The following is a 27,591-nucleotide window of genomic DNA, read 5'->3' on the forward strand; positions in this document are numbered from 1 at the left end:
AGATATATGAACTTTATAACTTCTATAACTAAATTGAAAAATAATGAAGTGTATTTGGGAGGGGAAATAAAAATAAACAATTGAAATACTGTGCTTGCACAAGTTTGCACACCCAACCAGGTACGTGGCTCTGTTCAGAATTAATCATTCAAATTCACTCAGAGTTTTATTTTTATGTTTTCACTTTTTTCCATTGAATTGCACGGGTTATTTATTTTAATCATGTTTTATATCACAAAAAGTTGGCATTTACACAAGGGGGTGTAGACTTTTCATATCCACTCACTGTAACATAGATGACTGTAAATGTTACCTGATTGGATAAAAAGTCTCTGAACAAAGTACATCTGTTTTATTTAAGTGTACGTGGATTTTCATTGCAATGTTGCCGTCAAAGCTTCCACACACAAATGCGTGCCTTACAACTTTTACATTGGGAGTATGTCTTCACTTTTTGGGGATGTTCAGTTTTTGGGTCAAGGATGTAAGCTAGCAACGCAATGGCCTTGAAGCATCACTTAAGCTTTAACCTGTATCAGCTGTGCTAGTCCGTATCAATAATGAATGACATAAATCATCCTGAGTAATCTCTCATCCTTGATCTTATGTTCCATTTTTTTTTATGCGTGTGTATACTTTCGCCTTGACTCATTTGCTTTCTCTTGCGCTTGTTGGCACATTTCTCTGCACTCCCCCAGACTTTCACATCCAACGCAGTCATGCCGTCCAATAGCGCAGGCAGGCTGACTGCTGTTTGTATTAAAAGAAAAAAGAAGAGCGTCAGCTATTTTGTGCACTTTTCATTTTACCACAGCGGGTCTTCACGGGGGCGGAAAAGCCACATTGTTTTGTTGTATTATGTGTGTGCTGAGGGATTTGTTTTTTTTTTTTTTTAACCAGCATGTACTCAATTTTTCGGGAAGCCATTACTGTCAGTTGCTCACAACATCAGAAACAGGAGTACAGTTTGGGTCCATCACTGTCCTTCTTAGACTGCTTAGTAAGAACTCAATGGAACTCTTCCAAAAACAACGGAGTTTCAACAACCGCATTGCACTTCAGTTCTGAATCGGATCTGCAATCTGATTGGGTGAACCGAGTCTATCGCTATTTCCACAGTCGTTAGAGGTTTGATTTTATAAGACTGCCTCCTAGAGTACGGTAGTTGACTGGTTAGCATAGCATATCTGCCTCACAGTTCAGAGGTCGTGGGTTCCATCCCGGCTCCGGCCTGTGTGGGGTTTGCATGTTCTCCCTGTGCTAGCGTGGGTTTTCTCCGGGTACTCCGGTTTCCTCCCGCATTCCAAAAACATGCATGGTAAGTTGATTGGACTCTCTAAATTGCCCCTAGATGTGATTGTGAGTGCGGATGTTTGTCTATGTGTGCCCTGCGATTGGCTGGCAACCAATTCAGGGTGTCCCCCGCCTATTGCCCGAAGACAGCCGGGATAGGCTCCAGCAAGCCCCGCGACCCTTGTGAGGAGAAGCGGTATCGATAATGGATGGATGCCTCCTAGACCTAGAGTGGCTCTGACAGATGAATCTTCAGCAAGGTTTGGTGTCTGTTGGGTAAAACGTGGAGGATACCAGTGCAGTGATGGTAGAAGGCAAGGAAGGATTCATTTCAAAAGAGGATTTCTTTTTAAAAACACAAAAAAGGCTAATAGAACGCATGGAAACTAAATACTCAACACAACAGGTTTAAGATGAAACTATAAACGTAACTTGCGGCAACAACAACAGTAATCCGACAAAGGCTGTTTCTGCATCTTGGGATATTTCCCTAGCCTTCAAGTATCTAATAGTTAGTTGATAGTAATTAGCAATTAGATAGTAGATAGTAGATAGTAATGTAATAGATAGTTGACAATAACAACATCCCGGGTATTCTTCCTCATTCTCGGTTTATTTGTACGTTCAACAGTAAATGGGCCACAACTGATGATGTTTCACAAGATCACGAGGATGTGAGAACAGACAAGAAGAGCATTTGAGAAACAGCTGCTGACTGGAAGAAAGCAGAGAACTAAACACAAACAAATTGACAAGACAACAAGGACCACCTGGAAAAGACAGGAGTGGCTGGAAGGAGCTGATTGGTAGACACGAGGAACACGTGTTGTTGACGGGAACTGGTGGGGATGAAAACCTAATGAGTTGAGAAGACATGAACAATAGAAAATAAGACATACATGAAATAAAAGTAAAAAATATATACCTATTTAAAAGAATGCAAAAGTCCACAAACACAGAACATGACAAATTGTCACTGAGAACTGTGAAGTCAGAAATCAAAAACGTAGGTGACAAGATACCCACTTAGCTAAAAGCAACCAAAGAAAGAGAGCAGAAGTGTCGCTTTAATGCGATAGTTGTCGTTGGATAGTTTCTTTTTGTCTACCCCACCAGACACTGGCTCTGATGTCATCTCATCATCCGATTGTGGGATGCCGTGTCGTTCTTTGTCCACCTTATGCAATTCAAGTACAACTTTTTCTGGAGCAAAATGGCCTATTAGTAGCTTCCCATGTTATAAAAGCCAAGTGTCAAGGGTACTATAGGACAACCTTGAATATACTATCACGCTAAAGACTTGAACACATATGCCCTAAATTTGGCCTTTGACCATGTTCTCTGGTTTTTACAGATCAGAATCACCCACAAGAACCAGGTTCCCATGCTGCTGGGTCCACCGCAGAAGACACCCTTCTTTTTTTTCAAGAAGCGCACCCGCAGTCAGGACTAGAACACGTGTGTGTACACATCCAGAGTTGACTCACTATACAATAACAATTAAAAAAAAAAAAAAAAAAAGAAACACTCACACAGTATACAGTACAGGCAGCTCTTCCAAGTCTGGAACTCTCCCAGTGATCCCTCCACTCAACTGCCAACAGCCAAACGCCTGCCATACATGAAAACTACTGCAAAGGAAGTGATGCAAGCACGACAACAGGAAGCTGCCTTACGAGGCCCGCTCAGAACAACTGGCGTGAAAAAAACGACATGAATAATTCAGCAGATTCGGAGAGGCTTCATCCATTATTGACCCCTTTTGTTAAGGGCTGGATGGCAGCGGGTCGTCCCGAATGGGGGCAAACATGTCGGCATTTCTTGCATCCTTCTTAATGTACCTTCAGAGCGACTCCGGCTTTAAATTTGAAAGTTAATATTCGAGTGGTCCAATTACTGTACATCCCCTCAGGGACTAACAGCCAGATCACCACAGGTTTTTATGTACCAAAGCTAAAACCGCTAGGCCCCCTTTCTAAATGCATCCCGCTATTTCGGGAAGGGTCTAATTCGCCTCCTGCGAAACATGAAGCCTGATTATGAACGGTGGCTTCGTGCTGCGTGTATCCCAACTGTCAAAATGTAAGGGAGAATATGTCAAAAATGGGTCAAATTGTACGAGACATATAGTATTTGTATATATCAGGAATATAGGATTAAATCACATGTAATGCGCATACAAGTGTGTTTTAATATATCTTCGTCATTGTTAGCTCAGCACGTCGTGTCCGTGTTGTTCACCATGAGCAGTGGGTTGAGAGCAACCCAAAAAGTTGAAATCACATCATTCTTTTTTAGTCACCATTTCGGAATCATTTTAGAGTTTTAAAAACAAATTATCTCTACTCACTAAGTTATGAGAGTGACATATGGGAAGTCCCGGATTTAACTACATACAGAAACACTGGTCAGCTGTTTGGAATTCGACACCATTTTTCCCATCGTAGGAATTATCATAAATCAAACTGTCTGCAAGCAATCTTTCAGTGTAATTTTAAAATTCAGGATGGTTGTACAACTGTACAAATTAGACCAAACAAATAAATCATGTGTTATGGTCACATTGCAAATGTGCCCATTGGATTTTTTAAACATTCTTAATTGTCTCACAAGTAGGCTGCAACGAAAGATTATTCAAATAATCTATTAATCTGTACATTATTTTGGTGGCTAATCGTGGAATTGGATTTTAAAAAACATGTTTTAGTTTCCATCCCTTTCTTCAAAAACATTACATTGACATTATTTCAAATTGATTGTGATGAAAATGCACACACAAATTCATTTGGATTCAGTTACTGGTTTGGTCCATAAAAATGTCAGAAAATAGGTTTAAATCTTGATCATTGTTTTCCAGAGTAAAAACTGATGTTTGCAAATTCAACACGAAGATGATCAGTCTTCTTTCATGGAGGACTACAGAAATCTGAGAATATTTGCTGCTGAGTGGCTGAAATTCTGAGGATTTTGAGAATTTTAGATTAAACAAGGTCTCTAACAGGTCTGTGCAATTAATCGAAATTCAATTACAATTCCGATTATTATACTCCATGATTACAAAATTGGCCTAATCATAAAAAACAATTATTAATATAAATGTATATCCAGCGCCCTATATTTTGTTTACTTAACAATTACAACTACATAATTATAAGGTTTGAAATAAATGTATTGTCATTATGTTTTTTACGTTTCAACATTTTCTTGTTTTATAACCCAAAAATAAATGATCGTTTTGAATAATCATGATTTTAATTATTACCAAAATAATTGTGATTAATATTTTGTACAGAATTGAGCAGCCCTAGTCTCTAAAGTATTCATCGATCATCAAAAATTATTACCGATGAATTTGATCATCGATTTGCTGTTGATTAACCGATTAATGTTTGCACCTGTGCACATAAATGTAAAAAGAAATTCATTCAACTTTTGGGGAATCACCATCTCAGTCCACTGTTTTTTTTTAGCAAGACAGCGTGAAACACAGATGTGCTAAGGGGTGGTGCTTAGTCGCTTTTACCCCCCTATTTCCCTTTAAAAACATGCCGAGTTCACTTCACGTCAACTCATCAACACTGATACAAAAACACTGAGACTGTACATAACTTAATGTGTTTGTCGTGAGTCTGTGTATGTGAAGGAGAGACGATTGCGTGTTTACAATAGCGTCACATTTACTGTTCAAGCAATGTCCTAGACCACTATAACCACAATGAATGTACATACAGCTCTTGTTTGTGACATTTCATTTGACGTCATTTTACCACATGCCTGCTGTAACAACAATAGAGTGAACAAAAAAAGGAGATACTCAAAAATGTCGTCTTGATTCATTATTTTAACCAGTAAATAAACAGTGGTTAGCAACCATACAGATAGCAGCAGAGGTGGGTAGTAACAAGTTACATTTACTCCATTACTTTTACTTAAGGTACTTTTTGGATAAATTGTTCTTGTCAGAGTAGTTTTAATCCAAACACTTTTTACTTTTACTTGAGTATTTTGGGTAAGAAGAAACTGTACTTTTATGGCTGACCATTGAGCTACATTCCGCTCACTATTTGTATGTACAAAGTGTTTATTATTGCTTGAATTATGGCTTGTTTCCCATGACTCTGTTTCACCATTGGAACGTGCCTGTAGCAACTAGTGATGCTGACTCTAATTGACCATTTAAACTGAGCTAGGTGGTCACATGACAGCACACAGACTCACTTACATGAAACATGGCAAAATCTAGATGTACTTTACAGATTGGCTTGTGCTCACCCGCAACCTCAGTGAGGATAAGCATTGTTTATAATGGATGGATGAACTACAGCTATGTCATGCGGTGTCATTTGTGTCTGCCTAAAATGATGGCATTTCAGCCTACAAGAATTCCACATGGAACTTGAGAAACAATTTAAGTTGGTAGAACTCGAACTGTTTTTGAGTAATGAAACAGATGTCAGCATTGCTGATAAATGTGGGTGAATGCACCCTTTGAAGTTCAATATAATTAATTATATATTTAGCAGTCTCTGGTAAGCCTTTTTTTCAGTTTGACAGGTGTAAACTGAAAAACCCTGTAACTGTAAACCCAGAAAGTTCATGAAAGACAGTTTCTTGTGGCTTAATTTCCCTTGGGTTGTTTTATGAAAAAAAAAAAGTATTGTTTGGGCAATACTTAAATTTGCACATTCGTATTTTATATTTTTTGTCATATTTGACATTCATGGCTATTTAAACAAAAAATCAGAAGTTACTCACCAATTACTCGGTACTTGAGTCGTTTTTTTTCACTGAACAATTAATGATTTGAGGACTACTTTTTTAGTTTTATTTGAGTACATTTTTACTACCCACCTCTGGTTAGCAAGACTACACAAAAAATACTGACAAAAAAATAAACTAGTGGGTTGGTGCATGGGTCAAGTAAAATGTGCAGACAAGAATGTAGTTTTCACAGTTTAATTGAGTGGCATTGTAATTATATCTGGTCATTATATTGAGTGATTGTCATTAGGGAACTTGATATCTCTCTCTCTCTCTCTCTCATATATATATATATATATATATCAAGTTCCCTAATTCAAACCAATATGGCGGACTTCCTATGTCTGTTTGGGCATGGGTTGTTCAAACTTTCATGTGGATTGAGTCAAGCAAGACATGCCTACCAAACTTCAAGTTAATAAAGAAAATGGCTGCAGGGGCTGAATTTTTTTTAAACATCCCCATAATTAAAGAAACACATTGTCTTTTGTTGCTGTCCAATGCAAGCAAACGGAGGACCCCTTGTAAGTATATTTCACCAATTTTCCTCTTACTTAAACTGATGTTCCATCATCCTTTTACTTGTAAGTTTTACGAAACGTAGCAATGATCAACAAATGGGGCCATAAAAAAAAATGTTGGCGAAAAAGACCACTACATCTTACAGATTTTTAACTGAAAGACGAGGGTTGTCTGGGGACATTAAGTGATGTATTTTGAAAGACTATCCCAAATCAGATAATGTGATTTGATAAAACAAGCCCTCTGTTTCGCCCTCGGGTTGCCCTGGTTGAGGGTCAAGGGACGGACCCTCCCCCACATTCCATGAAATCAATACTGCAGCATGATGTGTTGGCTGCTGGCCTTCCCATATACTACATTTTACCAACTAATCCCACGAAAAAAATGTAACAGTCAGTATTATTATTCTAGGTTGTACTGATGAAGTTCTGACCAACATCGCTTATTTTAACATGTTTACCATCTAGTACTTTAATCAAGCTGTTTCTGTACGCATTAATTAAAGAATGCTGGGTTGTTTTGCTAACTCACTCGCAGGGTAGCTGTGGATTTTGAACAGATTGGTGTCTTTAGACTGTCTTTTGAGTTTAGTTTTTTTTTTACTTTACTTTCATGTTATTTTTCCTTGTGTACCTTTGTCTCTCGTTAGGTTATTGAGTCCACCTGTATGGGGTTCTATTGTGCCAAAAATATGTTACGTGTCATGAAACGTGTCTATGTTATATGTTATGTGTCGATGTATGTGTCTATGTAGACGTCTATGATGCGTGTCTATGTTTGTGTCGATGATAAGTGTTTGTTAGACGCCCATGTTAAGTGTTTGTTAGACGTCCATGTTTAATGTTTGTTAGACGTCCATGTTAATTGTTTGTTAGACGTCCATGTTAAGTGTTTGTTAAACATCCATGTTAATTGTTTGTTAGACATCCATGATGTGTCTGTTCCTGTCAGGGTGCAGACAGATTGCGCTGTCTACCGTGAAATAGAAAAAATTGACATCTACCACACTTATCATCGACACATTACATAGACACATCATGGATGTCTAACGTTTAACAAACACTTAACATGGACGTCTAACAAACAATTAACATGGACGTCTGACAAACATTAAACATGGACGTCTAACAAACACTTATCATCGACACAAACATAGACACCCTCATAGACGTCTACATAGACATATACATCGGCACATAACATAGACACGTATCACAGACGTCTACCTAGACACATACATCGACACATAACATATAACATAGATGCGTTTCATGACACATAACATATTTTTGGCACAAATGGAATCCCATATACCTGTGCCTGTCATCCCACTCCCTAGTGTTAGCTAATCAGCTCCCTCTTACCCTCTGTGTCTTGTCCAGGTGTTCCTCGTTGTCTCGTCAATTTGTCTGTATTTTGTTCCCTGCTTTGCTTCAGTCCTTGTCGGTTTGTTGTCAGTGGTCTGTTATCAAAGTCAAGTCCTCGCGTTTGTTTTGTTTCATTTGATCCTTGTTGTTTTTGGACTTGACTTGGACATCCCAGAACCTTGTTTGCCTTTAGTTTATATTAAACCCTTTGATCTCTTCTGCACTCCTGCCTTGTTCCCTGCTTTTGCGTCGTCAATCGAGCAACAATTATGACAGGTTGGGTTACTTTAATCCAAGGTTTGCTCAATTATTTTGACCCACCAAATTTGGTGGAAGATTGGATTTGGGTGGCTGAAGAGCTGAAGCTGGTTGCTATTTTGGACATGGTTGTTGTTGTTGTTGTTGTTGTTTACATAGTAAATTTAATGTAACATTTTTTTTTTAGAAATTGGTGGCGGCTGGATGGGTAAGTGGGTAACACTACTGACCATGAAAACGTTGATCGGGATTAAAGTCAAGGTGTATGGTGATATCCACTTGTGTCCCGAGGTAAGATCCTTTACACCGTGAACTGATTCCCAACTACTGTCATTACCAAGCCTTGAGCAAAAAAAAATCCCGCGGGATTCCCATGACCTAAAAAATGTCAGTCACTAGATTGATATGTTAAGTTGTTGCACTGGGTGCCCCTCATAATGCAAACCACCCATTTTTATCCAGGAGGGGAGAAGAAGCGGCAGCAAAAGGGGACAAAATCCAGACGGTAGGGGATCAGGCAGGGCTAGAGGCTGCTTCATACATAATGTGGTTTATTTCAGTATATTGTGTAGAAATGTCCTAAAGCGGAAGTCAACCCAAACATATTTTTTCAAGAATATGTTCCCAGCAGACCCACTAGTTGAAACACGGCATTCTGATTAATTTTGCGTTTGTGGAATAAGTGTTAATCCACTCATTTTTAGCCATCTCTGGGGTGTGGCCATTTTGTCTTCTGTCGACCAATCACGAAACACTTATTTAACAAACAATATTTATCAGAATGCCCTGTTTCAACTAGTGGGCTTGCATTGAACATATTCTTGAAAAAAATGTTTGCGTTGACTTTCGCTTTAAGTGAAGATTTAAACATTTTTACAATAGTCTGGAGGCTGAATAGAGAATGCTCGGGACGGATCATAAGGTACCACATAGTCACCAAGATAGGAAGGTGCTAAGCTATGTAATATTTTATGAATCCATAAACCCTTAAAATCACATCTCAGGAGCCAGTGCAAGTTTTTTTCCTCCCCGCACGTTTATTTTCTAATGGTCGTAATTATCGTGCTAACTTGAGCTAATGTGAAAGGTCACAGGATGTCAACCATTTACAGTTTAAACAAGACTAAGTTCTTTTGAGTGCTCTTCTGTGGTAGAGTGGCTTCTTGGAGTATCACACCAATGTTACAAAAAAGCAGAGCTGGGCACTTGACCCTTTTTTGCCGGTCCGGCCGCGACTCTCCACCCTTGATCTGGATACCCTTCCGGCCGCGACACCCCGCCCTTATTCATAAAAATTATCACCCCCCCGCCCCGTTAAGCCCTCCAGCCCCCCACAAAAAAAAGTGTCCGTGATTGACGCCGCCGCGGGAGGGATGCTAACTGCAGAGGCTTTTTAAGGATCATTAGCTGGCTAATTTACAATACTAACCCGCTGTGGACACTTCAAATGCGCCAGTAGTACTTACCCAACTGCGTGTACTTACTTGGGTTGGTTTTGTCATATTGTATAATTATTTGCGTCCAACAAACGGCCATAAGTCGCATTCAACAAGTTATTTATTTTCCACACTTCCCTTTTGTTCACGGCCTTCAAAATAAAAGCTAACCAGCAAACCACTATACCCAGCAGGTTTGCTATGGCGTATTTCCGGAAGTAGAAGATGCCAGAAGAAGTGCATGAACTCCACCTTGATGTGCTGGCGTCATACTTGAGTGCTGCGCGCAGCTTACTATACTCCCGGACACAAGTTCTTTTGAAACTGTTACGTTCCAAGTCGGGGAACGTTGCTTCAAAGAGACAGCGACAGCAATGGATCTCATGCCTGCTGCAACCATAAAGGGACCGAGATGACTAGACTATGCATTTAATTTTATTGCCAAACTAGTTTGCTTTTGCAGCAGCAACGAGCTACGTGCTGCATCCTCTCTCTTCTCTCCGTGTGGGAAACTGTATGCCATTGCAACACGTGACATAATGGACCGATCAGAGCAGCAACAATTCCTGATGTGTGCGTGGCATGTGTTCCAGACCTGTCGCCAACAGCACAATGCGTCGCTCATGTGAATCAATGCGGCAGTTGTCGCTCGCTCCGACGCGGGAGTAGAAAGAAGCCTAAAAAGAAGCCTTTCACTGAATAGGCTGTGATGAAATTTGGCCGCCTCGCGACCAAGTCAAACGCATGAGGGTCGATTAGTGGGCCGGACTAAAATCCACTTCCGGCCATGCTTAGTCCAGCCATTTTATAAAATTTGTCGCCCATCACCCCCCCCCGCCCCAAGAACGGACATTGGGAGGGTCCGACCGGTCCGGCCCAGGGACGGACTGCCCAGCTCTGCAAAAAAGGTGACAGAAATAGTCCAAGAATATGTGGGGCAGCAAATGTGGAGATCATAAAGGGAAAGCATGGCTTACACAACTGAGAAGAAAAGTGTGCCTTTGGCGGGGATGATTGTGCATGGCTGCAAAGATAACAAGGCAGGAATTATCTGGCAAAGTGCTATTAATAGACATCATGTCAAATCTTGTCCTTCACTCAGAGCATATGCTGCAGCCAAAGGCTACACTTAAAACAATAAAAATTAAAAAAAAATAAATAAATTGGAGACACAGAGACAGACGTCTCCAAGTTGGGATAAATGTTGTTTCAACTACTTCTTGCTGCCCAGTAAAACCCATGTATTGTATATGCCGCTTTTATGATTTTTTTTATTTATTCGTTTGAAAAGGAAAAACGGTCATTTGGAGACACATGCTTTTAATTGGACAGCGATGGATGGAAATTATTTTCCAAAGAAATGTGTGAATCTCCAAATGTATTTCCTTTTAATCACTAAAAAAGCAAAAATACATATTGTCGCTGTCCTGTGAAAAACACATATCCAATTTTGGAAAAAAAATATTTTTCACGTCAATGCGATGTCTGTGAATACCATTCACGTAAAAATAAGAAAATTGAATAAAATGGGCATACGTTTTTTTCACAGGACAGCGATGATATATTTGTTTTTGTTTGCTAGGGTTGGATACAAAGAGGAAAAGGTTATTTGGAAATGCATATTTTTATTGGACAGAAATTATGCAGTGTATGTCTGACATGTTAGCAAATTGATGTTGTTGCCGTTGGTTTTTTTTCCATTTTATTTTAAAATAAAACAGCAGTTATGTTTGTTTTTCTAGACATGAAAGAGAAAAAAATGGGGGTAAACATGTCAATTGAAGATGTATCTCCAGATTGTTTTTGTTTTGTTTTTGTATCCATAAAACCATTTTTTCATTTGTTTTTCTTCTTCAGAGAAAAAGGGGGGGGGGGGAGTCATATCGGACAGTAATGATACATGTGATTTTAGCCACATTAGCCAATTGTTTATATCCAAAGAAAAGCATGCACTGTATCTCCATATATTTCTTTGGTTAAATCCAGAAAACAAAATGCATTCATTTAATGTTTCATATTTTGACTTTTGGAGATGCATGCATTTCATTGGACAATGACCTTATCTTTATCAGAAAGATAGAATCAACTTTTTTTTTTAATAAAAGCTTTGAACTCCATATTTTGGGTTTAAAAATTCTTAGACATAATATATTGTTTTTTAATGAAACAGCCAAATAATACAAAAATAAATAATAGTGTTAGGCCTAAAAAACAAGTATCTTCACATCTTATTTATTTCCATGCATATGAAGAATGAATGTTCTGAGGTGAGTGTTCTTGGGCTAAGTAAAGACCAGGATTAGCCCAAATTACTCTTGGGAAAGTTACGCTGGCATCACACTGACCTACACTCGCACTAGTCGGCCTTTCGAGGGACGAGGAAGTCGTCCTGACCTCGCAGCGATATGCACAGTCGGCATATACAGTATGCTGCGTTTATTTTAAGCCAGAGCTACACAATGCGCTCGCCCTCTCAGTCAGCACCCACCACATCAGTGCCGAAAAAAGGTGCGCCAAGCGGCCCCGCGGGCTTCTGCTTGCAAACATGTCCTCTGCTATTTCACGCTAAGCATGCGTACAATTGAATTTGACAGTTGCTATTTTTGGCCTCACTCTCACCTACACAACCAAACAGAATCTCGCTGAAAGACAAGCCGCTGACCTGAGGCATGACCGAATGTGATGCCGCATCAGCGCTGCAACAGAAGATCCGGCATTTAGCCACCTTTAACACACAAGTCGGGGCAGTGCGGTAGTGCATTTTCACACAATAACACTGCATTGTGTAAATAATTAGATGAGTGTCAGGGTATGGTGTGACAGATTTGAAAGCTACAATTGCCTTCGGAAAAAACGACCGGGAGAAGTGAAGTGAATACATTGAAAGCCCATTTTCACGTTCGAGAGATCTGCCCGACCGAGCAGACACAAAAGTGCATCGTGGAGCTATTTTGGGTGGGTTGTGGACAAGTGGTAAAAAAATTACAAGGGGTCCTCAGTTTACGATGTTTCCAGGTCGCAGATGGTGCAAGAATACAGTTAGTGCCTTTTTTACAGTTGTTCATTCGATGGATGATTTATATTTTTTGGCTGAGAAGTATTTTTCATACCAACTGTAATTCTGACTTTATTACTGAGCTATCCTAGGTTAGTGAAAAGCCGCTGTGTTGTGACTTGCATACAAATTCAGGTTATGTCACGCCATATATAATGATTCTCCAATGTGTCAAATGCAAATGTTTACTCAGAGTACCGGTTAGTTACATGAACTTCTGGCCACGCACTTGTTGCATTATGGCTATTTTGTTGTTGTATGTAAAGTGCTTTGTTACAGCTGTAGCTGTTGTGAAATGCGCTATATAAATAAAATTGTATTGTATATTAATATAAAAACATCTTTGGATTGACTTCCCCTTCAAACACAACACCTTAAAACAAGATTTTAAAAGTATTCCTTAGCACCTGTTGTCCCTCTCGCTCGCAGTTCTTGAAACGAGGTGTGAAGCGGCTTGCTTCAACCTATTTATTTGTCACTCCCATTTGAGGTTTACTGTAAAACTGACAGTTAGTTAAACACATCCTTCCTGAGCTGAAACCTTATCATGGAGGAGGGGTTTCTGCGTGTCAGTTTTGTCCCCCACTCCATCTCAGCGCTCTTTATACAGAACAGCGATGCACAACAAAGGTGAGAAAAGGGCAGCTGTGCCAGGCAGTGTGAAAAGGGGTTTGTATCATGATTTACTATTATTGACTCTGGCACAGTTCCATAATCTGTGCGCCGTGGCTGCAGGGATTTGACGGATTATTGCTTTCATACCAGCTGTTGGGATAGATTTTAAAGAGAGACTCTTTCAAGATTGATGTGTGGGGTCCTAAATTGGTGTCAGAAGGGTGATAATGATAATGGTTTGGTTTTTTTCGTGACCTCTAACCTTCCTGTGGGCGTAGCAGTTTCCTATACCCACATTTTTGTCAACACACATATGTATGCATACACACTCTTTCTCTCTCTCTCTCTCTCTCACACACACACACGCGAAGATTTTTGGACTACTAACTTGCATTCTGCTTGCATTCCTGTTTTTATTATTAACTCTGGTCAAAGATTGGTTGTTTTACAATTTGATCTGGGGAATTTGTTTATATTTAGCTATTAAATGAAAAAGAAGTTTGATTCAATGCTATAATCAATTATATGTGACTTACATATACAGTAGTACTATTTGTTTACTAATGTAGCATCCCAAGATGAATGCAGCAAATGAAGCAATAACACAGTACAAAGTACGGTGTGTGAAGTTCTCTGTTCCTTTTGAGTACGTTTCCGCTGACGCTGGTCCTTTAAATCAACTTTGCTCTCGACAGTTGAGGGGGAAAAGTGAATGAAATCCAGCCATTCATAAAAATAGTTCAGTGCTGCGCTCTGATTGGCCGAACCGGATGTTGTGCATAATTCATGAGCTACCACGATCCCATTGGCTGCATCGGCTAACAGACACGTCGCTCCGGCCAATCAGTGCGCGTCTCCGTGATGCTCTCAAGCCCAAGGGAAAAGCAAGTGGAACCATGAACGAAGAGCTCAGTCAAGTTTTGTGAGTGGAGACGGTCACATCAATCCGAGCGTGCGGCTACACCGCTAGCTACTTGTTCGTTTTTCTCCCCATCTCTTTTGTGGACATATTCACCGCATTCACTTGCTAAAGAGGAAACATACAAACCCAGTCGAGGTAAGCTTCATATCTGCTTTGCTGCACAGCGGGGAAGTTATTTTATTTTTGGCGAAACGTCCAATCGTCTGGGGCGAACGAGCACAACGCCATTTTAGCAAAACATCTTTACTTTGCACTAGCACTTTTTTTTTTTTTTACGTGCGTCACGAATAAATGAATCAACATTTTAGAATACAAGCATGCGTATGCTGTGTTGTTTGCACTGTTTTGACTTGGCGGTAGGGAGGTTTGTTTATGATTTCTTTTTTTCTTTTATTTTTTTTCCCCTATTTTATGAATGAAGGGGCCAATGGTTCCCCTCCTCCTGCGCAGTTCCACACGGCTCGAGTATCAAGTTTCACTTCATTGAGAAAAACAAGGTGACGAAGGGTGGGGGAAGGGCGGTGAGGAGTAAAAGGGGGTGTTGGGTGACAACCCCACCACCCTATAGGAAACCGAAGCGAAAAAGTTCACAAAAGTTTGTTCCTCCGACGTGTTGTTGCACAATTTGAGCTGAGAATCCGCTGATGCGTTCAGCGACCACTTGTTTTTAAATTCTCTGCATGTTGCGTTCAGTGACTACTTTTTGTTGTACATTCTCAGCCGTTTAATATTGTTTGCTCCTACTGCAACATTTGAAAATCATTTTTTAGTAGTATTTAAAAGCTGCAAGTGATGTATATACGTACCTGGTTTCAGGTAAATGTCAGCTTTTAAACTGTCAAATCTTAACTTGTGTGACGTGAACATGGCGCCACACGAACACACACTCATGTTCTAAGTGCTATCTGTTCAGCGTCTGCAGTAATTGCCTTCAGCTACGCTTTATTCGTCATCCATTAACGAGAGATAGCGGAGTGAGTCATATCTGTAGGCCCACAGAGAGATGTAAGAACGGAGGCCACTGCCGACTGCTGCCTATTGTTGTACAAATGCAACTTTTTATGCGTCCTTACTGACTCAAGTTCAGAGATAGTGGTGGTGGAGTGTTTAGTGCAAGGGCTGGCCTCCTTCCCTCTTTAACCAGCGAGAACCTTTCACGATGTTTTACTCAAGATGTGCAAGCTGATTATACGGGAAAGCGTTTGCCATCTCAGTCAATGAGCCCGGCTTATGTAACTGCATTATGCGTGTTTACGTTGTGTGACTTCCTCTCACCCGGCATGGCTCAAATCTCAAAAAGCTGCCTGTTTGTTGCACCATGGCAAACGCGACGGACATACATGATGTTTGTATCGTTTTTTTGTGTCTTCCAGTGACCCGCAAAGCACCATCCCTTTAGCACAACTCCCCCCTCCCCCTGGAAAGCGGAAACTGAACATGGACGGCTTCTATGACCAGCAGGTCCCGTTCATGGTCCCGCCCAACGTAAGTGTCACACGTCACAAGCATCATACGTGGGTCGACCCACAGTCCATCATTTGGTTGGCAGATGTCATCGGACCGCCCTTAAATTGCGCTTTCCCCATGTTCTCTCCATAACAGTGTCATGTCGATGAACACGGCAGGGTCTTCAGTGACAGGAAAAGGAAGTTTGTGGACACCGAGCTCGCCCAGGACACAGAAGGTTGGTGGCTTAGGTTGTCAGAAAGCCAACAATCAATTAAGAGAATACTACTAATATCTTTGTAATCTGATGGGCAGAACTCTTCCAAGATCTCAGTCAGCTTCAGGATATCTGGATCGCAGAAGGTGAGTTCCACTTGCTTTACGATCTGAGAACTCTTGTTGCTCCGGTGTTTCGTTTCTGGCTAAATGCTGAGTTTGGAGGTGGAACATTAACTTGAGTGTGAACTAGTTCTACATTTTGGTGTTTTGCAACAAGGGGAAGGCGGGCAAAGTCCCACACGCGACAACATGCTGACTGGGACCATTTTTTGTTAATAGATGGCGATTGGTTGCGTTTTGAATTTTTCCCAACATGTCTTTTTGAACTTTCTGCCTTTTGCCTTTACAGCCCAGGTGCCGGATGACGAGCAGTTCGTCCCAGACTTCCAGTCAGATAGCTGTGAGTACTCCTTCATGTGGTTATTGCCCGTGTCCCCCGAGGCTGCCTAAACTGCCTCCAAATCTGGATGTTTTAAGCATGACCACCTCAAGTCCCTCAACCTGCTATATAGTTGGTTCAAGTGGAGCATCGGGGTGTGCTCCTTGATCAGTATTTGCCACAACATTTCCCTGAGCTGAAGTCTGGCTCACCCATTGTTTATTAAAATGTCTTAATCCCATCAAGGACAAACGTCATCCTTTGTCCTCAGAAGTCCGCTTTGGGCTTGTGTGCGCTCTCTTGTCCGCCTCTCCCTCTCAACCATTTTGAGTTTAATCAGCCGATTGGCATGGGGCATCACATGAGCCAAGCTCCTAATCTGATTTCACACTTTCCCGCACTCGGGCTTCGCTGCCGGAGCGGACCAGATTCCATCGAATAGGGCGGTCTCCTACCGCCTCCACCCTGCTTTCCAAAATTGTGTGGGTCTGTGTGTGTGTGTGTGTGTGTGTGTGTGTGTGTGTGTGTGTGTGTGTGTGTGTGTGTGTGTGTGTGTGTGTGTGTGTGTGTGTGTGTGTGTGTGTGTGTGTGTGTGTGTGTACCCCTGTCCTGAAAGGTATCTTGCTGTTCACTTTTGTCAATTTGGGAAACTGTGCCGTTTACCAGCCTTGTGGCATGATGTTGGACTCAGAAGTGCAGCGTGGGAATATTCATAGCTGTGTTAGTAAAGCGAGTTTGCAGTGTTGCTTCTGTGTGAGTGTGAGATGAGTTGCTGACAGTATCTGCAGTTGCCAGGCTGCAGGCATTCTCTCTCGCACCCATTGAAGGCCAGATTGCAAGATAGGCGATTACAATGAGGCTGCACTGGTGAATCACAGATTTTATAAGATCTCAACCCTGTAGACCCCCGTGAATAAATTAGACCTCTTACCAGTACACTTCGGATAAGGTAGAGGCGCTTGAACCCATCTCTCTTGAATCACTTTAGGGAATACCGTTGTCCTTATACTACCATAGTTCAAGTCTTCGCAGGAGAATGATATTCTGGTTTTCTTCCTAGTTTACTTGCTGTTGGTAGACTGACAGATGTTGCAGTAGATTGGTCCATACAGAATATAATTGAGGCATAAAAAGGTACACCTCATCAGCAAGCTCTGCAGGAGCCTGATAACGATCCTGATCAGTTTCATCCAATGTGTTGGAGGACAGAAGCATCTAAAACACGCAGGATAGGGCCCTCGATGATCGGAGTTGCCTTAAGGCCCTGATAGACCAAACCGACGTCGGAGGTCGTGAAGCGCGGTGGCGTCCGAATGCGCCGTCTGTTTGGTGTAGTGGCCACCGTCGTAGTGTCATAACCCGTCTGTAAGCGTCTTGGGGGCGCTTACGTATGTTGAATCGGCGTCGCCAGTCGTGACATTTGGTCACTCTGATTGGCTGTTAGCTAGCAAACCAGCGCTCGGAGCACCAACGGGAAGTGACAAATTCGGAAAAACAGTGAGCACGCCTCCGCTGCCTTAATCTTCTTACAAGTACAAGAGCGAGGGTTGACAATGTAAGTATATCACAATACCGTGTCAAGAACGTGATGGTTTACCTCGCGTGGAAGTTCATCGTGAGCGAAAAATATAGCTGATTGCATTGTTTACATTTTTATAATCAGCCCCCGGCCAACATCTTTTCGTTTGGAGTTTTCTAACCATGAGAAATGGTGACTGCCGCCGCCGATGGTATGGAAGGGTATTACATCGTACGCATGTGCAGAAGGTACTTTAATGGTCAGCGTCGCTGTCTGTCGTTGCGGTATATTCGTCCAGAGTGACGTGCCGACAGCCGGCCGGACGCCACGGGGGGTACGCGTCTGTCACTGTTGGCCAGCATCTTTTTGGTCTATCAGGGCCTTTAGACGCAGCCACTGTTTTGCACCATTTGAGTACAAAGGAACAACATTTTCCCTGCCATTAGGCTTCAGTGTGCACACACAAGGGACCGCGCGTTCGTTGTTTGCTCGGCCGCAGTCCATCAACGCCCTCGTCATCTGACGCCCTCTCCTCTCCGGGATCTAGTTTCTTCCCGTCCATTATGCGGCGCCCTGGTAACTGCAGCCGGTATACTGAGGGCTGCGTCTCTGGTCTAATGGTTAGCACAGCAGTCAGGGAAGAAAATCATTCACCGCCATTAGATTGCAGCCACGCTGATTCATGGGTATTTGGATTGAGTCTGTCCTAATGGGAATCAGATGTGAAATTTGATGAGTTTTGTGCATCTTTTAAATCACCCCAGCTACACAAACGGTAGGGCATAAATGGATAAATAACTGCTAAGTGGCTCTGGACAGATGAGGCAATACATACACGCATTGTCCATATGATGTGCTCAATATGATTAAGATAATTGTTGCACTCCTGCCTATGGCTTCAATGACGTAGGTGGTGTCTGGACTTTATCTGATGTGGTCGCGTTTGTCATCTCTCCACTTCTGTCCAGTGATGTTTCATGGACCGCCGCCGACCAAGATCAAACGTGAGCTGACTCCCTCCAAAGAGCTGTCCCCCTGCCACCAGGACAGGAGTCCCATGCCCTACGGAGAGAAGTGCCTTTACAGCTACAGGTACAAGATGACTAAAGATATTTTAGGAAGGATACGAACAATTCTTCTCTAATTGACGCTTACTTTTTGACACTCAGTGCCTGCGACAGAAAGCCCACTCCTGTCTTCAAGCCATTAACCCCTCCCTCCACGCCGGTGTCTCCGTGTGGGTCCACTAGCACTGCTGGAACAAGGCCTCATAACGAGCCTACACCTCCCCCTCGTACCAGCGTAGCCAACCTGAACCCTGGACCGCGGCCGGTGCATGTCCCGCAGCAGCAACAGCCCCTCACGCAGAGTGCAGGCCCGCGAAACCAGCCGCCACTCTCGGTCCACAGTCCGCCATTCGCCGTGCCGTGTGCGCTAATCGGCCAGGATGCCAATAACTTTACGCCAGAGCACAGGTAAGAATCTCTACCAAAGGCCTGGGCAGTTCCCATAATCTACTGATCGACAGATAACCGGACCATGGCTCCTCTCGTGTTGTTGTTTCACTTACTATATGTCTTTTTTTTGCGGTAATGCAAATTTCCCACTGTTAGCAAATGCATTCCTAAAGTCAGTTCCAAGTCATCAGATCACTGCGCAACCTGCCAGCCACTCGTTGTACATCGCACAATACACATTGTCCATTACGGCTTCAAATGAGGCTACAAGAGGGCATTTTTCTCAAAGTGCCTGCCTGACTATAATGACATTCTTTTAATAATATGCACTGTTACTTTCTCCTACCATCTTTAGGTTCCAGAGGCAGATGTCAGAGCCGTCCCTACCTTTTCCCCCATCAGAGAGTCAAGGGCGGCCCCACTTCCTGCCCCAGCTGGCTAATAACAACGGTCGGCCGCATGAGGGCCGGCCACTGTACCACCGGCAAATGTCCGAACCCCTGGTGGCCGTACCCCCGCACGGCTTCAAACAAGAACTCATTGACCCGAGATACACCGAGCAGGGTGTTCCCAGCGTAGGACCGCCAGCTCCCCCGCGCCAGGCTGCGTTCCACCCAATGGCCATCAAGCAGGAGCCCCGCGATTTTTGCTTCGATTCCGGTGAGTACTGCTTCATAATTCGTCCTTTGAGCCAGGGAGTCCACAGCTAGCTCAGGGTTAGGAATGTGCCTGGCCGTGTTTGTTCAGACTGCTGACACATGAATGCAAGTTTTGGCGTGTGATGGCAGCATGGGTGCACAGGTAGTCCCTTTCACACTCACACTTTCTGAGTTTAATCTGATCCTTCCTCCGAGTCACAGCAGTAAAGTAAAAGTGGGTCTTTCAGCTCGGCCTAAGCCTCTAAGGGCAAAAAGTAAATGGGTCATCCAGCCAGGTGGCAAGAAGCTCCTCACTGAGCCTACCTGGAATAGATCGAGGCCAGAGTCCTCAGAGGACTTTGTGGCCCGCAAGGTACGACGAGTTAATCGTAAAAGCCTTAAAATGTCTCCACTTCATGGACAAGAAGGAGCCAAACATTTGTCAGCCCACCTTTTGGGGGCCGGGGAAACCTGTGAGCCTTGATGAAAGAGAGTCACTGTTTAGTCACATGGCATAAATCAAACAAGCGCCTGACTGTTGTCTTTCTAACACCCACACACCCAGCTGTTATGCTCTGCAGCATTAACATCCTCTTTTCCTGAAACGCTCTAACTTTGGGGGAGAAAAACCCCAACGTCACAAACTCTCCTTTTGTGCGCAGTGGATGACCGGCTGGCCTGGCAGTGATGTAATGACAAATCCTCTTAGCTTCTTATGGCCTTTAAACACCTACGTCACACATAGGGCTATCATGTGGAGATGGACCGAGAATGTCCTTGTTAGGGATATTGGCACGGAGCGTATTCGCTTTCTACGGCCAAGCAAAACCAGATATTTAGTGCGTCTGTCTTTTGCTACACCAACTTGGTGCGGACTGTAGTCTTGCTCACGGTTGATTTCTGTCAGTCTTATCAGTTGATGGGACACAGAATAATGAACAATTGCATCGTGGTTTGGTATGCAGAGATGAGCGGAAGCCAGGCCCCAAAACCCCCAGGGGGACGGCCGCTTGTAACTTGATTATCATTGAGATTTAACACAGCAGCCACAGCACTAATCCAGTTTAAAGGCTTGGTGGGCGGAGTGGGTTGTGCGGTGCTACTCGGATCTGAGTTTTAGTCCACTCTGAGATATGTGTGCGTGGGCGGGCGGCAGTTGAAGTTGCAGCTTAATGTGACTGGGAGCAGCCAGCGATCCATCCATCACTGATATTTATCAACATGAAGCCAATCACCCAAATCAAAGATGCTATTTAAAGCTGTGTATCTTCATACGAAAAAGTCCAAATATACCTCTCAGCTGTGAGGTGGATTTTGATGTGGTGCACATTTGAGATGACACCAAAGGCTGGGATGTCTCTGGTCTAAAATATGCCCACTGTCTTTGTTTTGCAGAGGTGCCCAACTGTCACTCATCCCTTAGGACAGCGGGGAGCTACTACCAAAATAACCACGAAAGTAAGTCGTTGTTTGGTTTTTCTCTCTCTCTCTCTCTCTCGTGAGTTAGACGTGTTTCGTCCGTGAGGTATTAGCACCCCCTGAGCCGTGTAGGGCTTATTGAGCCGTAGAGGGATCAGCACGCATGAACGAGTAGAGGTCAGCGGCATTTTAAGTGACCGGTCAGGGGGAAGTGGATAGTCCATGCTAGCGATGCACTGCACTTTGGATCGCTCATCACAATATACTAATAATAAACTTTTTCAACTTCAGGCTTCTCCTTCGACAGAGATCCTCAACTCTATTTTGACGATACCTGTGTTGTCCCCGAAAGATTAGAAGGTGAGATTTTTTTCCGGGGGGGGGGGGGGTGTGGTACATGTTTTGCCGCTCTACATTTTTTGAATTCTTCTACTCTTGCATGAAATGCAATGAATAGTGAGTCTACTTCACACTTGCCATCCGGCAGGAATGTCTCACCACACTGTGACCGTGAAGTGCAGAACTGACCGCCTCGCTTTGTCATTTTTTTTCCCCCTCTCACGTGCAGGTAAAGTGAAGCAGGAGCCCTCCATCTATCGAGACGGACCCCCGTACCAGCGCCGTGGCTCCCTTCAACTCTGGCAGTTCCTTGTCACTTTGCTAGACGACCCGGCCAACGGACACTTTATCGCCTGGACAGGTCGGGGAATGGAGTTCAAGCTCATTGAGCCTGAGGAGGTAAGTGATTTGGCTGCAGCTGCTTTTCCGTTATAGACTTTACAAATGAGATCCTCCTCTTAAAGGAAAAATCAATCAAGGAGACTTTTTTTTTTCAATTGTATGTTCCCAGCAGGCCCACTAGTTGAAACACAGCATTCTGATTAATATTGCATTTGTGGAATATGAGTTAAGCAGCAAAATCCTCCCGTTTTTAGCCATCTCTGGGGGCGGCCATTTTGTCACTTCTGTCGACTGAAAATGACATCACAACTGCTCAGGGCTCAGGTAACGACTAATCACGGCTCAGCTTCAGAAAACGGGTCAGCCGTGATTGGTCGTTACCTGAGCCCTGAGCAGTTGTGATGAAATGGCTGCCCCCAAAGATGGCTAAACACGGGTGAGTTAACTCTTATTCCACAAATACAATATTTATCAGAATGCCTTGTTTCAACTAGTGGGCTTGCATATAACAACATATTTTTGGAAAAAAAAACATGTTTGGGTTGACATCCCTTTCAAGCAGCAAAATCCCTCTGCTTTTAGCCATCTCAGGGGGCGGCCATTTTGACACTTCTGTCGACTGACAGACCGTCATCACAACTGCTCAGGGCTCAGATAACGAGCAATCGTGGCTCAGCTTCAGAAAACATGTGATCTGTGATTGGCCGTTAGCTGAGCCCGGAGCAACCTTGATGTAATTTTCAGTCGACAGAAGTGACATTAATGGCCGCCCCCCATAGATGGCTAAAAACGGGTGGATAAACTCTTATTCCACAAACGCAATATTTATCAGAATGCCTATGACAACTAGTGAGCCTGCATAGAACATATTCTGGAAAAAATACATTTGGATTGACTTCCACTTTAAGGTGGCTCGCCGCTGGGGCATCCAGAAGAACAGACCGGCCATGAACTACGACAAGCTGAGTCGCTCTTTGCGTTACTACTACGAGAAGGGCATCATGCAGAAGGTAAAGGCACGTTACCCCTTTGTTTCCTTCCATCCAAAGCAAGTGTCCACAATGTGGATATGTGTTCAAATGTATGATTTAAAATGTCTGAGTCAAACGTCTTCTACTGAATTGTGCTGCTCAGGTGGCTGGTGAACGCTACGTGTACAAGTTTGTGTGTGACCCCGAGGCCCTCTTCTCCATGGCCTTCCCTGACAACCAGAGGCCTAACCTGAAAGCTGACCTGGACAGCCTTCCAGGCCTTGACGACGACACCGTGCCCCTCACCCACTACGAGGAGAACTACCTACTGGACAGCGGAGATCATTGTGTTTCTGGTTTGCCCTTCCCTGACGGTTGCGGCTACTGACCAACCACACAAAAATACAAAAACACTCCCCAAGTCTCTTGACGCTTTTCAAATTCAGAGGTGCACCTGCAGAGTGGCTTGCAGAGACCGTCGTGGATCTCCTCCCTTGCTGACTCATGGAAAAGACCTGCCACAAACAATGGATAAGAGTAACAGGTGTGACAAACTGGAGAGGGTTGTGAGACCCATGAACTGAAACTCTAGCTCTCTCCTTTGCAGTGGAAAGATGCAAGGCCTCAAGACCTCAAACATTAAGCAAAGAAGACTACACTTCTTGTATCTGGGTCGGCAAGAGCAGAGTTTGTGATTTTTATTTTGTGACAATCTGATTTTCCTATACAATCAAGAGAAATCTAAAATTTAACAAGACTTACTAAATGCAGCACTGTTTTAGAGTTGCCTATTAGACGTTTGTTGCTCCCTATTTTTATGCTTCTGCACCTGAGTTAAACCGTGAGTGAAAGGGCTGTCAATTGCATAAATAGATTGTCCAACAACCCTATTTTGAACTAACAATCATTTCTGTAGATATGACTTTTTTATTGCCACTTTTTTGGACTTTAAAGATAGAGTATTACATGCTAGTTGGTTGGGCTGATCTCTTGTGTAAATGTTGTGTTCTTTTATTGTCCTACCCATGTAAGAGATTGTAACTGCTACCACCATCTTTGAAGACTTCAAACCTTGGTACAAGTCTGTGCTGTATTGTTGAATTTTAGAACTAATTAGCACTCCTATTTCAAAAGGGATGCATATGCAAGTACATAATTCTCCCACAGAGACTTTTTTTTTTTTAATTAATGATCAGGTTGCTCTTTTTTTTTTCTTTTTCTTTTTTTTTTGCGTGTGTGTTTTTACATTGCCATCTCCGCTGTAGTCAACCAGCTCCCGATGCGCTGGTTTGGCGGAAGCATCGCGGATTGCATGCGGAGGATAAAATTAAAAAGAATCTTTCAGACACCTTCCACAAGATGACAATAAAGGTGACTTTGCATGATGTAATCAGCCAAGACTGCATCCACCAACATATCACTTTAGTGTCTTTGGATGAACATTTGTATGTTTCTGTATTTTATTTGGAATGAGGGCAACGTTAAAACTTATATAAAGTATATATTTTTGCTATAAGCCTGCAGTCCAGTTGTGTCCGCTGTATAGTTCTGGCAATGGCAACTTTTTTCTTTTTTTTTTTTTTTTTCTTTTTTTAAGAAACAATAAAATCTCTCAAATACTCTCACTGCAGGATGATCTGTATGACCAGATGTTATCACGAGGCTTGTAAAAAGCCAGAGTTCCGGCTAAGGCCACATTACGGGATGCACAGGGACAGACCACACTTGTATAGGCTTCTGTTGCCCCCGCCCCCTTCTCACATTGTGTTCCTTACACAGCTGAGTTTATCATGTGTACTGGGTCAAATAAACACTCTATGCTTCACTGCTTGCTGTGCTGGTGTGTGTCTTTATGATCTTAGATTAGAACCCACACAAACTTATTAGAACACACTTTATAAACACATTCGAAGCATATTTGAACACTAAACATTGCGAGCATAAAATGTATAGAAAATACTCATGGTTGTATTGGAGTGTCTGTGTTTATGCATGTGCCTTTAAGAGGCAGAGTCTGGTGGGGTGGGTGTACTGCAATGTCAACAAGTTTCAAGTGAGTGTCTGGTGTGAGCTGTGGCCAAGTTAGACTTAGACTTGACTTTATTGATCCCTTTGAGATGACTCCCTCTGGGAAATTTGCGATTCCAGCAGCAATAAGAACAAACAGGCATGTAGACAGGAAGAGCAGAAAAAAGTAAAGCAACACTTTAAAAATTTAAAGGAAAATAAAAGATAAAGGAAAAAATAAAATTAATCAATAAATAGATTTACTACACATTGAATAAGTTAAGTGCCCTTTATGTATAGTGTAGTGCAGTGCAACTGCAGCATGCTCACAGCGTTCTCTGTTTTACTGTTCTCCTGTCATAGTAAGCATATTATAATTTATAAACATTAAAAAAGTTTGCCGAGGGCACCAAAGATGAACCGCGACATACTGTGTATTGTTTTGTGGGCCTCCTCATTCCCCTTCCGCCATTGCCGACCTCACAAGTAACCCAAGGGCTACAACGTCGTTGACCTGCCAAAGCACCGGCGGGATGATGGATGGCTCAGAGCGTATCAAAAAATCACATCGTAAACAAGACTCCCAATCGATATATACGCTGTTACAGAGCACTTGACACACAGAGCTGGGCCTTCACATACTGTAAGTGGACATGCATCACTCCACATGACCGCAGGCCGCTTCTTCATGGATTATTGATCCACGTATGAGAAATGGCAGCGTTAATGCGGTTTAAGCTCTGGATCTTCAGGCTCTCACTGTGTCAATGCAAAAAACACACACCTCCCACTGTAGAGTCCATTTAGAGTGCTCCTTCCGTCCTACATCTAAGGGAAATGTGGGATTTGCTTCTTCAAATGGCGCAAAAACAATGTTCACATTATTTGTTCCACACTTTGTGTTTACACAGTCCTCATTACCACTGAGACCTTAGTTCCAAACAGTGACATAACTGTTTTTTTGGTTGTTTTTTTTTTTTTCACAAATACCTACCGCCCACTGACTTGTTTCCATATTTCGTTTTTCATGGGCCACCGCCACCCTCTGGTGGAGCTCTCATACCATAGTCATTAAAAGCAGACAAAAGTCTAAAAAGGATATAAACACACGAGTAATGTATTCAGCCATACAGTCCATTTTAGCTTAATAAAAAATGTTGTGCTCATTTCTAATGATTTCAAGTGATGGTCTCCTTTTTGACATGTTTACAGAACACTCTGCTATGTTCTTGGTGTTCTGGTGGTGCAGTCTTTTTTGTGTGTGGAAAAAAAACCATTTCAGTTTTAAAGTCATTGACAAGATAATTGAGTATATTATTCATTTGTCCCCCGAATAAGTCAGGATCCAGTGAAGCTAAAGAAATAAGTGACAGAAAATCAGCTAAAGAACTAAGAAGAAATAAATCTAGAGCTACCAACCTAGTTATAGGATATCATGTCAACCTCTGAAAAAGGAAGTGTCTTCTGTTATTACTGCAAGATTAGTTCTATTTGACAAAGCACTATTGATTACTGACATCATTATGACCTATGATCCTTACTTATTTCTTTATTGTGATCGGCCAAAAGCACCATAGATGGGCATATTGTCAGTCCGTCACTAAGTTCCCGTCAGTATTTCAGGCTGCCGACCGTGTGCCCAGCCCGTCCCTTGTCGGCGACAACCAATCGGCGTTGAGAACATAATTTCCATGTCACACTCAAAATATCAAATAAAAACAACAGACACATACATGCACAGCGTGGAGATCGGTTGAAATAAAAACAACATGGGACACATGTCATTGCGTCTGTGGGACCGAAAGGTATACAACACTGCCTTATTTTTTCCTTTCTCCTTTATTTGGCTGCGGGTCAGGGACTTGCCTGTGACGTGGTACCGGTAAGTCCGTTCTCGACGCTGCTTGGCGAACTCGGACAGACTGGGCCGGCCTGAAATACTGACGAGAGCTCACAGACGGACTACAGCACTGATTAATCCCCACCTCTGCAAAACACTATTATGAATGAGGCAACACCCATGAATTTAAGTTTCATGAACAAATGGCATAAAAGGCAGCATTTTTAAATCATTATTTCAGTTCAAAGACATTTTGCTGGGTGATTTTGATTCATTTGAATATCTCAGTCTTTTTGTAAGAGGTGATCCAAACATGATCATTGTAATCATTTATAGACCTCCAAATAAAAAGGCACATTTTGATTCAGCAGTTCAAAACCATCAACGACTCCTTGTTAATAAATTATAGGCCTATCTCAAACCTTCCCTTCATAACCAAGATTGTTGAAAAAGTGTTTTTTAATCAACTCAGCAAATTCTTGAACTCAAACGGACTTTTTGATCAATTCCAATCAGGATCACGACCTCATCACAGTACTAAAACAGCTCTTATCAAAATATTAATGACATAAGATTGAAAACTGATGTAGGGAAGGTGTTGGCGCTTGTCTTATTGGATCTCGGTGCAGCATTTGATACAATTAATCACAATATACTGTTGAACATGTTTGAAACTTGGGTGGGATTAAATGACCTAAAACGGTTTAGGTTTGACTTAAAGGGAAA

At 42.5% G+C, this 27,591-nt stretch overlaps 2 protein-coding genes across 8 annotated transcripts in view; both read left to right on the forward strand.

Annotated features, from left to right (window-relative positions):
* Window positions 1–6,490, forward strand: part of dgkg (diacylglycerol kinase, gamma) — a 104,474-nt gene extending 97,984 nt beyond the window's left edge. For all 6 annotated transcript variants that reach the window (XM_086051695.1, XM_086051696.1, XM_086051699.1 and 3 more), the window contains one exon: window positions 2,648–6,490. In XM_086051695.1, coding sequence (XP_085907821.1) covers window positions 2,648–2,746 — 99 coding nt within the window. In that variant the 3' untranslated portion in view covers window positions 2,747–6,490. The remainder of the gene's footprint in view (window positions 1–2,647) is intronic.
* A 7,724-nt stretch (window positions 6,491–14,214) lies between these two features.
* etv5a (ETS variant transcription factor 5a) lies at window positions 14,215–24,843 on the forward strand. 2 transcript variants are annotated; one of them, XM_086052093.1, is made up of 13 exons: window positions 14,215–14,364; window positions 15,603–15,714; window positions 15,832–15,913; window positions 15,991–16,038; window positions 16,304–16,354; window positions 18,821–18,944; window positions 19,022–19,327; window positions 19,665–19,969; window positions 21,343–21,405; window positions 21,658–21,726; window positions 21,935–22,104; window positions 22,956–23,063; window positions 23,182–24,843. In XM_086052093.1, the coding sequence occupies exons 2-13, from the start codon at window positions 15,667–15,669 to the stop codon at window positions 23,404–23,406; spliced, it is 1,599 nt and encodes a 532-aa protein (XP_085908219.1). In that variant the 5' UTR covers window positions 14,215–14,364; window positions 15,603–15,666; the 3' UTR covers window positions 23,407–24,843. The 2 variants fall into 2 exon arrangements, with proteins under 2 accessions (XP_085908219.1, XP_085908220.1); XM_086052094.1 differs by having other exon boundaries at window positions 22,956–23,057.
* The last annotated feature ends 2,748 nt before the right edge of the window (window positions 24,844–27,591 follow it).

This window comes from Filicampus tigris, chromosome 14, assembly GCF_054856515.1.
Source record: "Filicampus tigris isolate MCC_2025a chromosome 14, RoL_Ftig_1.0, whole genome shotgun sequence".
NCBI lineage: Eukaryota > Metazoa > Chordata > Actinopteri > Syngnathiformes > Syngnathidae > Filicampus > Filicampus tigris.

What these genes read in the sequence shown, in the direction of transcription:
- etv5a (XM_086052093.1), top strand. Translation starts at nt 15,667, where the DNA reads ATGGACGGCTTCTATGACCAGCAGGTCCCGTTCATGGTCCCGCCCAAC. An exon ending in AAGTGCCTTTACAGCTACAG is followed by an intron (nt 18,945 to 19,021) that starts GTACAAGATGAC and finishes TTTGACACTCAG; the next exon opens with TGCCTGCGACAGAAAGCCCA. An exon ending in CGATTTTTGCTTCGATTCCG is followed by an intron (nt 19,970 to 21,342) that starts GTGAGTACTGCT and finishes TTTGTTTTGCAG; the next exon opens with AGGTGCCCAACTGTCACTCA.